The 16,821-nt window shown below is 55.4% G+C and overlaps 5 protein-coding genes across 5 annotated transcripts; 4 read left to right on the top strand and 1 right to left on the bottom strand.

Moving 5' to 3' along the window:
* Positions 1–2,109: 2,109 nt before the first annotated feature.
* Positions 2,110–3,270, top strand: CCMA1212_002447 (Apoptosis-inducing factor 2; the record flags this gene model as incomplete). The annotated part of the gene is made up of 1 exon (XM_073699829.1): positions 2,110–3,270. One exon carries the CDS (start codon positions 2,110–2,112, stop codon positions 3,268–3,270), a length of 1,161 nt encoding a protein of 386 aa, XP_073561447.1.
* Positions 3,271–4,742: 1,472 nt separating this feature from the next.
* Positions 4,743–8,390, top strand: CCMA1212_002446 (Mediator of RNA polymerase II transcription subunit 5; the record flags this gene model as incomplete). The annotated part of the gene is made up of 6 exons (XM_073699828.1): positions 4,743–5,598; positions 5,655–5,908; positions 5,973–6,035; positions 6,126–6,617; positions 6,716–7,253; positions 7,315–8,390. The coding sequence occupies 6 exons, from the start codon at positions 4,743–4,745 to the stop codon at positions 8,388–8,390; spliced, it is 3,279 nt and encodes a 1,092-aa protein (XP_073561681.1).
* Positions 8,391–8,411: 21 nt separating this feature from the next.
* Positions 8,412–9,940, top strand: CCMA1212_002445 (uncharacterized protein; the record flags this gene model as incomplete). Its single annotated transcript, XM_073699827.1, has 4 exons — positions 8,412–8,415; positions 8,906–9,024; positions 9,140–9,597; positions 9,670–9,940. The coding sequence occupies 4 exons, from the start codon at positions 8,412–8,414 to the stop codon at positions 9,938–9,940; spliced, it is 852 nt and encodes a 283-aa protein (XP_073561448.1).
* Positions 9,941–10,548: 608 nt separating this feature from the next.
* CCMA1212_002444 (uncharacterized protein) lies at positions 10,549–15,038 on the bottom strand (the record flags this gene model as incomplete). The annotated part of the gene is made up of 3 exons (XM_073699826.1): positions 10,549–11,570; positions 11,651–14,926; positions 14,975–15,038. The coding sequence occupies 3 exons, from the start codon at positions 15,036–15,038 to the stop codon at positions 10,549–10,551; spliced, it is 4,362 nt and encodes a 1,453-aa protein (XP_073561682.1).
* Positions 15,039–15,527: 489 nt separating this feature from the next.
* Positions 15,528–16,217, top strand: CCMA1212_002443 (Protein FYV4; the record flags this gene model as incomplete). Its single annotated transcript, XM_073699825.1, has 1 exon — positions 15,528–16,217. One exon carries the CDS (start codon positions 15,528–15,530, stop codon positions 16,215–16,217), a length of 690 nt encoding a protein of 229 aa, XP_073561684.1.
* Between the last annotated feature and the right edge of the window lie 604 nt (positions 16,218–16,821).

Genomic DNA, 16,821 nt, shown 5'->3' with positions numbered 1-16,821 from the left:
GCCCGACCCGTCCATCTCCCTTTTTTTGCTTCTTTTCCCAAGGAAGGGAGAGATATTGCACCTGTGCGTGGGTGGAATGATCGCCGAACTGGACGAGACGGGACTCCGAATACTCGGAATAGCTTAATCGCATACCAAGTCCACAGTAACAACATCCCGTGCGTTTAAACGAGACCATACAACGTCTTCACACTCCTGCCCCTTCTCTTTCCCCGTTTGATATCGGCAACTCGTGAAGGAGGCAGGACATGTCGTATGCAACGGTAGGCCAGTTAACCCTAAGCTCGCATATGACTCGGCACAATTGAACACATTGACGCATCAAAAGCTGCTCTTTGATCTTTCCCGTTTTCATAGAGCGGATGCTATGTTGTTTGTCAAGGGATTGGCCATGTGTCATCTCCTCGGGAGCGAAGCTCGGCGTAGATCTACACTTTGGCTCTGCGCTAAGTACAACAGCAACTCCTTCCTCGGGAGGTGTGCAAAGCACCTATGGACAGTAACTGTGAACACCAGACTTATCTAGAGGCTCTGCGGCAGTGATGCGTGATGCCTCTAGAATCAATCTTTTTTGGCTGTAGACGAGGAATCTCAAGTAATCTTCCCCTTGACGAAGTAGCCGCTCCCGGGTAAGCTGGGTCGTACCTCGACTTGATCTGCATGTACAAAACACTTGACAGAACTACGTGGATCCAAGGGGAAGATTTGAGAAGAGCTTTTCTAACTCCGCAAGCTAGCAAGGAAAACGAGGAAAAAGAGAAGGGAGGAGGATAGTACCAGTGAGTGAAGAGGAGATGAATCCCGCGTCTAGACATAAGGTAAGGTAAGTTGAGCGGCTGCTGGTCTTGGGCGATCCGCTAATAGGAACTTGGTACCGATAATGGGAGAGCCAGGAAGAGAGGAAAAAAGCTATGATCTTGTTGATGGAAATGGCTGTTCCCTCTGTCTCTGCCCATGTTCTTGCAACACCGCATATGTGTGAGCATTATCCATTCGTATTCCACATGATCTCAATAAGTTGAATAATGAGAAAAGTCGAGCAAGATGACATGGAAGTTGAGCTTTAATTTCGAAACTCCGCCAGCGAGACGAGCGGAAAGCCGGCGCTAAGGACGCTGATTGGCTGTCGGGGGTTTGCGGCCCTGCCAGAGCTTGTTCTCACCGCGCGGCTGCTGGGATTAATTGCGATGAGGGAATCAGGACTGTAAAAGAGAGAATGTGGAGGTAAGGTGGTACTGTTCAGATATCAAGGGAAGAGGAAGAAAAGGAGTGGTAGATCATCGTCCTAGCAAATGATATCCGTATGACTGCCCGCTATAAGTGGTTTAGAGAGATATTATCCTCTGCTGTCATCTCTATACTCTCCTTCTATCAATATCTAGTGAATAGATTTTGGGCAACGTTGTATAAAACCTTGGAATGCTAGACAGCTAATAAGTTGAGGCGCTGGACAGCTATCGGAAATGCCGCGGCTTTCGTAGTGATGACGGAAAGGCTGAGCTGGTCCCCCATTCCGGTCTGAGATTCCAGTCAACTCGAGTTCTCTGTGTCGGCCGGTTGAATTTCCAGGTCATTCTTCAGGAGGTAGTTTTTAGTCATCCCGAGATCTGAGATTGCACCGCAAGGCCCTTGCTGGGGCAGATGTAGCGCGCGCGTCCGAGACAGACGGGGAACCAGATTCCACCTCGTTCCACTGCTTCCCGTCCACATGCAGCGAAGCTTCTTTCAATCTGCCGGGGCGGAGCAACGCATTGGTGGCATATGCCGAATACTAAGCTCCAGTCATGTTATTAATCTGAGCGTCGGAAGATAGCTGGCGGAGCTGGCTGGACCACCAAGCATAGCGTCTCGCATGTGCTCCGACACAACATCCTGATCCTTGCGTGTCACTGCTTGGACAACTTTGTTCCGGCCACCGTGGGTATAGGGGCTGCGGAGTATTATCAGGTTCACGCAGCGGGCATGGGAGTATATATTCAGCCCCAGGCCCTGTTTCTGCGGCCGTGCTCGCTTTCTCACTCTATCGTCACAGACACCATTCAAAGCGCACGTCTGGTCCGTCTCTGAATCCTCCGCTCTCAAGGGAAGCAAGGCAACGATCCGTCCACGATGAAGACCATTGTCATCCTCGGCGTCGGCGTGGCTGCCGCGCCTCTGATCCGCCAGACCATGCGCGACGTCGTCCTCAAGGACAAGGAATACCAGCTCATCGTCGTGGCCCCAACCACGCACTTCCACTGGCCCATTGCCATGCCCCGAGTCATTGTGCCCGGCCAGCTGTCCGAGGACAAGGCCATGATCGACCTCCGGCCCATCTTCAAGGAGTATCCCTCCGACCAGTTTGAGTTCGTCCTCGGCGCCGCCAGCGCCCTGGACCCTGCCGGCAACACGGTCGCCGTGTCGCTCAACGACGGCGGCAGCCGGACCATCAACTACCACACCCTCGTTGTGGCCACCGGCACCTCGTCCAAGGACAACATGCCGTGGAAGGCCATGGCCACCACCGAGCAGACCAAGCAGCGCCTGCACGAGCTCCAACGGCAGATCGAGAGCGCAAAGACCATTGCCGTCGTCGGCGGCGGCCAGACCGGCTCCGAGACGGCGGGCGAGCTGGGCTTCGAGTACTCCAAGCAGGGCCGCAAGGAGGTCTACTTCATCTACAACGACAGGCTGCCCCTGGCGCCGCCCCTGATGGAGAGCGTCCGCAAGCAGACCAAGACGGAGCTGGAGAAGCTCAACGTCAAGCTGATCCCCAACACCAAGGTCACCGCCGTGGAGCACTCGGGCGACGACACCATCCTGACGCTGACGGACGCCGAGGGCAAGACCACGACGCTCACGACGCAGGCTTACGTCCCCACAACCGGAGGCATCCCCAACAGCTCCTTTGTGCCGGCCGACCTCCTGGACAGCAACGGCTTCATCCATCAGACCAAGTCTCTCCAGGTGAAGGGCCACGGCAACATCTTCGTCCTCGGCGACGTCGGCAGCCTGGAGGAGTGCAAGGCCGGCGTCGCGGATGCCCAGGCCGTGCACCTCATCAAGGCGCTCCCCATCTACCTCAAGGGCGGCGTCATGCCCGCGTACACCCCGAACACCAAGGTCATGGTAGGAATCACGCTGGGCCGGAGCCGCGCCACTGGCCAGTTTGGCTCGTTCAAGCTCTTCAGCTTCCTCATCCACTATGCCAAGGGCCGATTCCTGGGGACCGACTACTGCCATCTGATTGCCGCTGGCAAGAAGACGCTGATGACGACGTACGAGAAGTAAGCAGTGGAAGAGTCGCCGTTGGACCATGAGGGGATTGCCGCGTTAATGAAAGGGTGCCCTTGTTGCTGTTGGAAGCAAGAGAACGCAGTGTATATTGATTGTTTTAAGAAGCTAAGTTCTGTTGACTATGCTATGCCCCGCAGTCCTTTATATAAGGCTGTGTCGATAGGTCCTTCCCCCCTCTCGACCGTTCCTCCCAGAAGCCACCCGATGGGCTTTTCCCTCAACAGTTGCGATGGTGGTATTATGCAGTGGTGGTGGTAGAGTAGAAAGGCTCGGGGTTGTTTCTCTGTTCTCCCTTTCATTGTCGGTACCTTTACTTTTCTTAGATATCCATTTGCCATTTTTCTTTATATTGCTTGACAAAGAATCTCCAGATGTGGAGACAACGGCCTCCTTGTTTCTGTCGTGGTAGCATCTCGTGGTGGCCTTGATGCGTGCTTCGCTCTGTTTTAAGCCGAATGGGAGCGGCAGCACTTGGGCAGGATAGAGAGACTTGTTTAACGGCAGAAGGAATACTCGCTCCAGCAATTCCATATTGTTACCGGTGTGGAATATTCAATGAATAATTAGGTGTAGTACGGTAGCCAGCTGAATAGGTATGGAGAGTCGTGTGTTTGTGTGTTATCGGGATTCAGAGAAGATGCCTTGATTCACAGCTGAGTAAAGGTACCTACCGGTTCATGCGATTCACACTCCTGGTGACGATGCAGTGAGCTGATGAAGCCTGTTAGCAGCAAAGGACACGACAAGTTCGGGTACTTGGGGTCTCTCGGACTGCTGCTACAGACTCGAAGTATCTGCTACCTTGACACGCATCCTGCTGCAACCACCTCCAACTGGTCCATCTCATGGATGCAATTCCCGATGGGGAAAGAGCACTTGAAGCCGTCAATGCCCCACTTGAACCTACGATTCATCCAATCACAGCTCGAGTTCTCCTGTGCTCGATAAGGTAAAGTACCTTATAGTTACTTCTGCACTGTAGCCTTGGAGCATCAGGATGCGACGCCAACGATCCGCAACTCCAAGTTCCGCAGCCTCGTCTCTCCTTCACCAGCCCTTTGATTCACCAACAGCCACTGTGAAGCAGAGGCGAGGAGAGGAGGGAGAAAAGAGAAGGGAAACCCCAAACAAAGCCACTGTTTCGGCCCTGGACCATCGGCGTCTTTCGAATCGACGGGCTCTATGGCTGTGGTGAGCTGGTTGTCCTACCCTTCAAGGGCATCCAGTCCGTGACAACGCTTTGACTTCCGCCTCACAATCGGCTGAGTCTTCAACGTGTGAGGCCTCGATCAACACCTTCGATAGCGGCGCACATATCCAGACAAACACGCCACGCAAGCAGAATCTCCCTTCGCCAACGACTACTTCGCCAATCCATCCCAGTCCCCGACCCCTCTGCCGCGCTTTCAATACCACCTCTTGTCNCCCCCCCGGCGACGAGGCGCGACACCTACCTTACGATGATCATGGACCCGCGCAACACGGCCAGAGAGGCCCTCCGCGACTCCGTCAAGTGCTGGTCCGACTTTGTCTCCAAATGCCTGACGAAGCGCCTCGATGCCGGCCCCTTTGAGGACTACGTCAAGCTCGTCTTCGCCAGGCACCCGCTGACTCCCGAGGTCATCGCCGACTTCCTGCTGCAGCCGCAAGCGTCCAATTGCGTCAGCCCCGACCCGCGAGTCCCGCCCTACATCTCCGTGCTCACCCAGCTGCGGTACATTGACGCCGTGTCCATCCTCCGGTCGCTGTACAGATACTCGTCGCTGCACGCGCAGACGCCGCTGCAAGGCCAAGGCCAAGGCCACGACCACGACCACGACCAAGACCAAGACCAGCAACAACAACAACAACAACAACAAGATCAACTACAAGATCAAGACAAAGAGCAAGGGCAAGAGAAAGAACAAGAGCGAAAACGAGAAGGACAAGATGCGCCACCCAAAGAGCACGACGAAAAGATATTGCTGGGCGACGCCAAGCACGACGCCCAGCACGATACCCTACGGCCATCCCGAACTCGGTGGAAGAGCTCGTCCTGGCTCGAAGAAGTCATGTTCTATCATGTCATACGGCTGGTAGTCGAAGGCACTGCGTCCAAGGACTCGCGCACGGCGCTCGAGCTTATCCACGTCACCTCCAAGTGGATGTCTCTCTTCGCCGCCGCATCCAATTCCATGGCTGCCGAAATGCTCAGCGGCACCTTGCAGGACCCCCAGGTCCGCCATGATATGGAGGTCTCGAGGGCTGCTTTTGTCCCTCTGCTGCTTCGGCTAGTCGATAACCCGGCTCTTGTCAAGGTCATTAGCCATCCGTCTGCCAAAGGTATGCATCCTGTGGCCGCCATCTGTCCCATCTTATGTGCTCACCATTGTCACCAGCGCCACGGAAAGAGTTCTCGGACAGCCTCACATCGTTTGTGCATGTTTTTCAGCCTGTCCCGCCGTTCGTGGAGAAGCTCGAAATGTTCAGGACAGAAGTGCTGGCTCCATTGGACCCGGTGGATAAAAACAATCAAGCTGCGAATGCCATGGATGAACTCCTAGACTCTACCGTGGGGTTGGATAACCTAATGATCCCGGATATGCCAATAACCAACACACGAGCGGGCTTATACGTCTACCTTGGCGCTTCTGTTCGTTGACGTCTCTGACATCTCCTATCTCGAGAACATCTGTATGTGCTGACTGTTGTATCAGCTTGTGGGCCGACCACTCATAGACGACCATGCCTTCTTCTCGTATTTGAATAATAGATACCAGGTTTGTCCTCTCCCTTTTCCCGCACCCGAGCGTTTTCGCTCGACAGTGTCAAACTACCTCTCGCGGTTCTGTTACTGACCCCCTGGCCAGGGCAACAACCAGCAGAGCGCGATTGATTTGATTCTGGCGTCTTTCGACTTGCTTGCAAATGCCGTTTTCAGGAATGAAGGGCCCAGAGATGCCCACTTGCTACGGTCCTTTTTGACAAACAAGGTGCCTCTGATACTTGGTCAACTTTGCCCGCCCGGCTTTTCAACGCCCTCGGCCGAGTTCTGTATTACTCAGGCTCTCTCTCAAGTCGACACAAGCGTCTTCCCTACCGCCTCTCTCATGTTTGACGAATCACGGAATAACAATCCCTACACGGAGAGTGTTCGGGAAGAATTTTGTTCAGCTTGCGCTCTCCACGGGCTAATAGAGCGCGAACACGTGGAGCGCATTTTGGGAGAGAGCTCCATGTCGTATGAACCTTCGCAGGAGAAATACTCCAAGGAGAAGTTGGTTCAGAGCTGTCTGTCTGATCCAGACAAGATCCAAGCCCTTGTTCGCGACATGGACAAGATGGACGGCAACGTCGGGGCAGTATGCCAGGCGCTTGTAGAGGTTTGCTTCCCCGACTCCCACCCTCTCTCTTGGCTGTGGTTCAAGCAGGCAATGGCTAACGGATGAGACGATGCCAGTTATTGCGCCAACTGTGTAATAGCAAGGATACAATGTCCTTGAAAATCCTCTGTAGCCAATTGGTTCAGAAGCCCCAGTCTCTGGATGTTTTACTTTTGTTCGAGAAGCTGCCGACTATCCTGGACCCCATATGCCAGCTTCTGGACGGCTGGCGATACGAGGAAGACCAGGGCGAATACCAGCCTGTCTACGAGGAATTTGGAGCCATCCTGCTTCTGGTGCTGGCCTTTGCGTACCGATACAGCCTATATCCAGCCGACATTGGTATCCTCTCGACAGACTCGAGCGTTGCCAAGATTATCGGTCGAGCTCACATCAGCCGTGGGCTGGACCGGCTATCAGAGCAGGAACACGGACACCTTGGTGGATGGATCCATGGGCTTTTTGACAGCGATGCGGGGGGGCTGGGGGATGACTTGATGTCGTCTTGCCCACCTGCAGAGTTCTATCTCCTCATTGCGACGCTGTTTGAAAACATTGTCATTGCATATACCCAGGGCTCGCTGACCGATGACGCCCTCAAGTCGGGTGTTGAGTGTAAGTGACTGGCGAATCTGCGGCTCTCCGTTGCTCACAGGCCTCACTGACACGTTTACAGACTTGGTTGACACGTTCCTGCTGCCATCGCTTATTCCCGCGATTCGGTTCCTGTCCGACTACCTCTGGGTTGAGCAGAAGGAGCAAAAATCCATCATCAAAATCCTGCAGCTCATCCTGTTGCCCGCGTCCATTTCTGGCGAGGCCAGCAGCATGCTTGCCTCGGTAAAGGGGATAGTTGCGAAACCGCTAGAGCACTCCCTGCGAGCATATCAGCGACAAGACCCAAAGAACCAGGACATTGAGCCGCTGCTGAGGGCTCTGAAGGACAGCCTGCCCCATTCCAGGCGGACGGGAGCTGCCGAGCATCAAGAGCTGGAGATGTGGACGGCCAGCTCCAGCAGCGGTCTTGCCGGGGCGGCGAAGCATTTGATACAGAACCTGGTGCAATGGGCTATGCATCCGGAGATGACGGCGATGCCAACCTCGTATACGCATCGGCAGATAATTGCAACGCTCAAGATTGTCGGCGCGAGCAGGCTGCTACGGGTCATGCTGGAGGAGATCCGTCAGCAAACCCTGGCGGGCAGCGGGAGCATTGCCTATGACGTGGTGACGGCGCTGGTTTGTGCGCCGAACGTGAGCAATGAGCTCCCACTGACGAATGGCCTGTTGGATGAAACGGGGAGCCTGCCTCCGCCGCTGCAGCGTCGTCTCACACTTCGAGAAGTCCTCAAGATGGAGGCCGAGAACTACAGGAGGCTGCATAAGAAGGATCCGGAGCTGGCGGAGATCACGGTCCGCCTCTACAGGAGGGTCGAGGCGCAGTTGGTCCTGCCGCCGCCGCCGACGATGCTGCAGGCGGCTGATATGCAGCTGGACCTGGCCGGTGACGCGACGGGCCTGGTGGATCCCATGGCTGCGGCTGGCGGAGTCCAGGGCGACTCTACGATGGCGATTGATGGCGTGGGAAGCCTTGACATGAGCATGGGCGGCGTCTCGGCCGATCTAGGCCTGGGAGCGTCTGGCAACAGCGGGGGGCTGGATGCGTCGGCAGAGGCGGATCTGTTTGGCGGCCTGGACACGGACATGGATGTGTTTGACGGATGGAGCGGCATGGATCTCACAGGGTCGTGATGAAAGAGTATCCGCTTGCATATGCGTATGTACTGAGTGAAACGAGAGGATGCAAGACAAGGCAACTTGGTGACATGGCAAATTCTTGTACAGAGAGATGTAAGGTAGATACCAAGCCACATGCGCCACGTCACAAAGCACGTACTCTCTATGAATATAGCATGGCTCAGGCCCTATATCTGACCAGAGTATTACTTTGTCGTACTTTTTACAATCCGTGTCAGAACTTCCAAGTTGTACCTTGCTGTAAGTTGAAGCCATCGCGGTGCCTATTCGGGCTAGCCTGACGCATCTTGGGGACAGCTGCAGGCAGTTACGTAAGGCGGGGCCTTGCCACGAGCTGTGGCCACATTTCTGTTAGCTGGCATATCCGGGGCTTCTGCCACACCCAGAGATACAAAGCAGCTCCAACTCTCTCTCTCTCTCTCTCTCTCTTCCGCCATCCTATCTCTCTCTCTCCTTGTCTCCTCTTCCTCCTTCTCTCTCCCCAATTCCTCGTGGTTCAATCAATTGAGCCGGGCCGAGCTGGGTTCCTTCGTCTTCGTCTTCTTCTTCGTCTCCTGCCGTCATCATGCTGTTCAAGTCGTCTCTCGTGGCCTTTCTGGCCCTGCGCGTCTTTGGCGCCGTCGCTCAGGTTCGTTGATTACAATGAGGATGGTGACGATGATAATGGTGCTGGTGATGATTGCGACGGATCGCATCGTGCGCCTGCACGTCAATTGGAACCATAGAAGCTCATACTCGCGCAGTCTGACGCCGACTTCGCCGCTGCCGACGCCAGCCAGCAGCCCGCCACGCTCAACGCCGACATCAGGACCACGTTCCCCGACTCGGACATCCTGGGCGTCAAGCTGGTCAACGGCCGGCCCACGACGGCCCTGATCGAGGTCACCAACAAGGAGGACGCCGCCATCCAGGTCGTCTTCGCCAACGGCGCGCTGTGGACCACCAAGGACCTGCCCGAGGACGCCCCGGCCTACCAGGGCATCGTGCGCAACCTGACGGCCGTGCAGTACAGCCTCGAGATCGAGCCCGGCGAGACCAAGTCGATCCCGTACTCGTTCGCCCTCGACATGATGCCCCAGGACGTGCGCCTGCGCCTGCTGGCCGTCTTCACCAACGACAAGGGCGACATCTTCCAGGTGCCGGCCTACGACGGCGAGACGTCCATTGTCGAGGCCCCCACCAGCTTGCTCGATCCTCAGATGTATGTCCGCATAATCAACTGACTAAGTTGTTCTCGATGTATGCGTGGTGCTGACTCTCATTTGACTTGCAGCATCTTCCTCTACCTCGTTCTCACGGCCGTCTTCGGAGGCACCCTCTACTTCGTCTACAAGACCTGGATCGAGGCGCTCTTCCCCCAGGCCAAGCGCCCTCGCACCGCCAAGAAGCCCGTCCAGAAGCCCATTGACGCCGCCGATGCCCTCTCCGGCTCCGAGTCCGCCGGCAAGTCGTACGACGAGAGCTGGATCCCTGACCACCACATCAACCGCCCTGTCGCCAAGCGCGTCAAGTCTAGCGCCAGCAAGAAGAAGGCCACTGAGTGAAAAAAAAACGAAGAAAAGAAAACGGGGAAAGGACAAGGGATGGCTGAGTGGTGCCTTGTTTCGCTTCTCTTTTCTCCCCTCCCTCCGGCCCAACTTGGTTGCTCGTCCTTCCTTGGCGTTTGGCTTTGTCTAGAGAGAGAGGCGAAGGATTTCTCTTCTTTTAACCAGGCCCACGGAGATTGTCGACGACTGTGATGATCCGTGCTCTTCTTCTCTTACTAACGTCTTTAATCTCAAAAATAAAATAAGAAAAAGCCGCTGAGCTTGGGCTGGAATGGGACACGGCTTGGGTTTGGGATATATACACAATTGTAAGAAAAGGAATCATGTACAATACGAAGGAGTGAGAAACGATAATGAATTCTACCTTTGAAACTCTTCATTCTCTGGATTATCTCATGTGTCGACTTCTAGGCGCTTGAATCTCTCATGTCCGTTATGCGTGGTGTATATCGTGTCTCTTTAAACATCAGGAGAACGGTCCCTCCCCTTTCCCCCCCACCCCCCGAAAGCCTCTCCTAGGAAGCCATGTCGTCACTTTCCCAGTCAACCAACATGAAAAATACAACCACTTCTTGACACCTCCACATCCTACTCAGCCCCTCCCCTTAATCTCTCTTGCCATTCACATGTCCAAACAGACACTCCCACAAATCGCTCCGGTCCACCATCTCGCCCGCAGACCGGTCCTTGCTCATGAGCTTCGACAAGGCCGCCTGCTCCAGCTCCAGCGTGTTCGCCTCCTCTAGGCTCGCGTCCAGCAGCTCCGGCGCCGCCGTCGTCGACGCCGCGGGCCTGCCGCTGCCGCCGAGGTTCCTCCCCATGTGCTCCATGCGGCGCCGCACGGAGAGGTTGTAGATGGACTCCTCGACCGTGCCGGAGACAATGTACAGCCAGACCGTCGTCTCGTGCTGCTGCCCGATGCGGTCGACGCGGGCAATGGCCTGCAGCTCGAGGGCCGTGTTGAGCAGCGGCTCGCACAGGAAGACGTGGCTGGCGTTGACGAGGTTGAGGCCGCTCGAGTGGGCCCGGGCGTGGAGGAGGAAGCACTCCACGGCCGGGTCGTCCTTGAAGCGGCCGATGCCGTCGGCGTCGTCGATGGAGGCGTGGCCGATGCGGAAGCGCGAGAAGGCGTTGCGCAGGATGTGCAAGAAGTCCTTGTACTGCGAGAACACGATGGACTTTGCGCCGGGATCGGACTCCCTCAGCCACATCAGGTGCCGGACCAGGGTGTCTACTTTTGTCGTGAACGAGGGCCCGTCCAGCTCAATGTTCTTCATCTGCTCGAGCTGCTCGGCGTCAAACTCGGAGTAGAGCACTATCTGCTTCGAGGAGCCTCGGCGTCCCTGCGAGCCGTCGCCGTTGGCGGTGGCGCTTCCCTTTGGCTGGCCCGTTTCCTCGCCGTGCACCTGGAGCTGGCGGGGCTTGATGATGATGTCGTGGAGGTTGTCTGCCTTGAGCGCCCTCTTGCAGACGGGGCAGTTGCGGTGCGATTTGAACCAGATCATGATGCACTCCTTGCAGAACTGGTGGCCGCACACGGTCAGGACGCCCGTCGTGAAGGGCATCTGGCAAATGACGCACATGCGAGGCTCGCTGGATTTCGCACCAGTTTCCTTCAAGCTCAGGACTGTTCATTCATTCGTCAGCTTTGGCTCTTAATATCTCGAAGACAGCTGCGCTTGAGAAAAGGGGTTCCGCCCAACTTACGGTATCGATGCTTGGCTTCGCCGTTCAGCAACCTCCTGTGAAGGTCCTCAATGTTCTTCTTGGCCTTTTCAATGGCCTCTTCGGTCTTGGGTGCCTCCAGAGGGAGCACATCATCCGAGACGGCCTGCAGCTGTCGATAGAAATCCAGCCGCGCATTCATGGCTCTTTTGAAGCTCTCTATTTCTGCTTCCAGAGCCACTGCCACTCTGTTCTGTTCCCCGAGCAGCGTTTGTGTCGACTTCATTAACTTGGAAGCAATCGTAGACTCCAGCACTTCTCTCTGGCTCCGGTTTGCATCTCTGGTGAGGCGAGATACCAAGCTGCGCAGCTCGCTGATGGCACCGCGCATGGACATCTTGGCTGTCCTGGGCTTGACCTCAGCGCATCTGGCGGCCAGCTCGATGAGCTTTTCCGGAGCAGGCCCGTCTCCTTCCTTCGCCAGCCTCAAGGACGTCTCCAGCTCATGCGTCACCAAGCCGTTCGTTTGGCCCGATATGGCAAACTGACGGTCTGCAATGATGACCCGAAGGACCTGGACGTACACCATTAATTCGTCCTGAACTTTCATGGAGTCCACAAGTTCTTCTCCGGTAGTCTCCGTACTCTCTTCCTCATCAACAAGTGGTCGTAGAAGGAGCTGGACAACTTGTTCTCTCCATTCGTCAATCAAGTTTGCTTGTTCGTTGAGCTCATCGTAGAGAATCTCTAGGTCGTCGACAATGCTGCCAGTTTCGATGCCTTTCTCACTCTTCATGACGAGCTCTGGTATCTCGACAAAGGACTGCTCTTCGGCCTTCAAGGCAATCTTCTTGATAAGCCGCATGGCCTTGCGATGGCCTTGCTGGAGTATCTTCCTGCGAAGCATCTTGGCATTCTCATAGCCATCGTCCTCGAGCTTTTTCAACCGCTCAAACTCTTCCGACCCAGGCGCTGTCATCTCTGGATTGTCCCGAATCTGGAAATATGCGTTGGCGCAGAAGAAGACGGCCTTGTGGTGCAACTCAAGACTGTTTCTCAGCCTGTTTTGCAGCTCTCCCAGCTTGCCTTTACCTCCAGCTTCTTCCTCGGCCTCTTCGTCTGACTCATCGTCCGAGTCTGACAATTCCTGCACCTTCTCAGACACCTCGCTCGCGTCCTCAACGCCACGGCTTTCGCGCAGTGCATCTCGAAGTGCCGCTTGGGCATCTGCAACCAGTTTGGCAGACTCGCTCTCCACCTTTTCCCAAATCTTGAGGGCTTCTCCGACTCGAGGGCTGTTCTCGAACAGCTGCCCTAGGAACAGTCTGCTCGAGAGATAGGCACGCTCATCGGTGCGGATAGCGGTCTCGCCTTGCTCCAACATGGCATTCAGCACTTCTTCCACTGTTCTCATCGGGCGTTCCTTGCTTCCCAGCACTCGACGTCCGTAGACGCCCACCTCTGGGTGGAGAGCAGTTTGCCTCAGCCTGTTGAGCCATAGCCTCATTACATCTTCATATTCCTCTGGCTCCCAATCGTCAATTAGGGGGGCTCCTTCTGTGCTGAGCTTGCAAGCCTCCGCCATGTCCTTGTACAGTGACTGGTAGTGCTGCTCCTCTACTGCGGTAAAGGGCATGGTTATGACAAACCGCCTCTGTGGAGGCAGGGATATCTCATCCCTGACCAACGCTTTTGTATGCCGAATGGATATCGATCCAAACAGCTGCTGGAACAGTGGCTTGTGGTGCGTGGTAAGTGCCTGCCACACCTGTGGAGCAGAGCAGTAGGGCTCGTATCTCAAGAATGAGAGCAAGCCAAGCAGGTCCTTGACATCATCCTTGACCGGTGTCCCCGTGATGCCCCAAGCATTGACTCGAGGAATCACTCTTGCCAATGCAGCCGCCTGGCTAACGCCGCTTTCAATCATCTGTGCCTCGTCGAGACATACCCTCCACCACAATATCTGCACCAGGGGCGAAAGGACTCGACGGTATGCCCTTTCAAACCTCCGAGACCGCTCAGGGGGGTTGATGGCAAAGTGAAGCTCTGCAGACAAAACACTGTAGGTCGTCACTACCACATCGTAGCCGGCCAGCTCAGCCACGAGACGAGCCTCGTCCTCCTTGTCGATGCCTCGACACCCGGTATAGTGCTTGATACGTAGTCCAGGGGCGTGACGTGACAGTTCGGATATCCATTGCGGCTGCAGAGACTTTGGAGTTACGATGAGTGTTGCGCCGCTCGGGACGAGATTTTCTTGGCCCAGTAGGGGAGCTGGGGGGTGGTCCGCTCGACGCCGATGCAAGAGGATGAGGCTAATCATTTCAAGAGTCTTTCCCAGGCCCATTTCTTCCGCCAAAATGCCGCCCCTGACAAGTTTACTGGCCTGATGGTAGGGTGTAGGATCCCGAGTCACTGCCTGAAGTACATCACTGAGGTATATCTTGTTGTTGTCGGCATCATTTACGATACGGAAAGGATCCAGGTCCAGCTTCTGTTCTTCCTCTTCCGACAAAGGCTGGACAGCCGTGTCTGGCGCAGTCCATTGGACGCCCTCCCGGCGCAAAAGCCATTGTAGCGTCCGCTTTTGGTAGGGGAAGAGGGTCGCATTCAGGCCGGAAACATGGATAGAGCGGGAGACACTATCATCTTTTGGCGGCACGTGAGCCGCGTTGTAGAAATCCATCGGCGACCACGAGGCAGATTTGTTGAGCGTTATGTCTACCGAGGGAAAGAAAGCCTGGATGAGCTTTTCGCTGCATCGACGCTCGTCGTTTCGTCTCAAAGACGCATACGGGGACGGAGTTTCATTCCAGAGAAGCCGAAAAGAGATTGTCATTGTCGCAACGCCTTGGTGCTGCTCAATCACGACATCGGCAGCTCTCCATATAGCGCCTGCGCCGGTCCTCTTCAGGTTCAGGCTCTCGATGTTGAATATCTCCCGAGTATCACGGTCCACGTCTCCCGGGCGTAGCAGGATATGCGCAATGAAGTGTCCAATCCGGCTGGTCGGCGACGTCATAATCGAAAACCGTTCGCCGTCGAGGCCGAATCTGAGCAACGACTCCACCCCATGATGGACACTACGGTAGTTTGGACTGGAAGTTTCTTCACATCGGCGGGAAAAGGCTAACTCGGCTTTGGCGACACAGATGCTGGAGTCTGGTTCACGATCTACTTTGCGACGCTTCGACGAGGGCGGCTCGACGTCACTGAGACTGTAACTAACATCGTCGGAAGGGCCCTGGGCCGATAGAGACTCGAAGAATTGAAGGAACGCAGCCGGCATGGCATCTGCATAATCAAACCCAATGTTAGCTTACGAAAACTCCGCAGAGGGAAGTGGCCGCTCGCGAACAGACGCACCATCGTGTCCAATGTCAAAGTTGAGCCACACCGAGGGCTTGCGCGGCAGCTTCTTGCGGGCCATGCTGGACAGTCTTCAGCAAGCAGGTGTGCTTGCGACTATTCTGGGTGATTCAGACACAAGCTGGCATCATAGAAGGCGGATGCGCTCGCCGCCATGATGCACCGCAGACGTTGAAGGAGGAAGAGATGATGCGACAGGTGCCTGGCGAGGCGAAGGCAAGATGATGCGAGGTCTTATCAATTAGATAATGCGGTCCGGCCAATGGATGGGCCAAGATAACGATCTGAGCTAGCAGCCCCACTACTTTTTTGCATCCATCACTGCTTAGCTAATATCTTCAAAATCGAACGGACCAGACCATGAAACTTCACATGCGACAGGATTGACTGAGCTGATTTCGAAAGACGCGAGTTGCTGTGCCGGGCTGATTACGGTTGACATACAAAGGTATCTTCCACAACTTACATGGACTCACTGCAGACGTATGCAATCGGCCATGGAACTGCCGCTAACGACCGAATGCCAGGGCTCCAGCAACACAAGCCGACGATGAAGACCATACTCTCACAGCCCTTGCGGTTCCTCCGCGGCACCAGCTTCTCAGGAGGTGCCAGCCAAGCAAGGTGGCTTCACAAGACGAGGCCAGCTCCGACGATTCCGCAGCCGAGACCGTTCGTCCCCGACGTCCAGACCTTCCTCACCCTCATTGGCCGCGGCCTCAGCAAGCACGCCTCCAAGTTCCCGTCATGGGAGTCCCTCTTCTCCCTCACCTCGCCGCAACTCAAGGAGCTCGGAATCGAGCCGCCCCGTACACGCCGATACCTGCTGCAGTGGATGCAGCGATACCGAGAGGGAGCCTTAGGGCCTGGTGGAGACTTCAAGTATGTCACGGACGGGCAGGCTCTGCTGAAAGTTGCAACGCCACCGGCGTCTGTCGTCAGCGATGCGAAATACGTTGTCAATGTGCCAATGGATCAAGAAGCGGAACTGGAAAAGTCCCAGGTCCTGCCTCGCCCTAATGGCTACACAGTCCGGGGACTCAAGTCAATAGCCGGCCCGTACGCGACGCCGCTGCCGCAGCAGGCTGGTGCAATCGTCAAGGTCACGGAGGGCATGTGGGAGCAGCGTCAAGGCCGCAAGATTGATGGTGGTGAGAGAAGAAGGGCCGAGATCCGGTTCAAGAGACGGTCGGTGGAGCGGAGAGCTGAGCGCGAGGCAGAGGCATTGGCAGGCATGTAGAGGGGAGGATGCTGGGGGAGGATATCCCATGTCTGGCACACTGTATATTAGGTATGAATCGATGTAGACCAAATGATCTGATTCTTGGCTGCTATTCGCATTACGGGCGCCTCACAACGTAGCCGGCTGAGCTTCATGCTTTGCAGTATGGTCATTCCAAGCTGCTCAGATGATGCCCGATCAAGTCGAGAGAACAATGTCTATCTCGCTAGAATTCGAGGCAAGAAGAGTCTGTGCTCTAGGTAGCTTGAGCTTGGAAAGGAGAGTGGCTATCAACACCTCGATCGGCTATCCAGCATCCCAGCAGATTTATATTTTGATACTGACTGCTAGATTCAGACAAGAGACTTGACCCTCTGCTAATGTGGCTATGTTCTCTCGTCATGGTATATACTACTACTAATCATAACAACAGCAATATGGATGGCCGAACCCACACCAACCATCACACGGCCTCTGAACGAAACGACCACCAAGAGCACAGCCAGGCCACAGGTCAAAATCAGTCGACACACTATTATGAATAAGAGCAATACTCCTAAAGGAAGAAAACCGAAGAGAACCGGGCCGGTAGACCTGAAGGTATATACAAACAAAGACATAT

This window comes from Trichoderma ghanense (genome assembly GCF_004382785.1).
Source record: "Trichoderma ghanense strain CCMA-1212 chromosome Unknown scaffold_2, whole genome shotgun sequence".
NCBI classification, from domain to species: Eukaryota; Fungi; Ascomycota; class Sordariomycetes; order Hypocreales; family Hypocreaceae; genus Trichoderma; species Trichoderma ghanense.
Note: the sequence above shows the minus strand (reverse complement) of the source record. Positions and strands in the feature narration are given on the sequence as shown.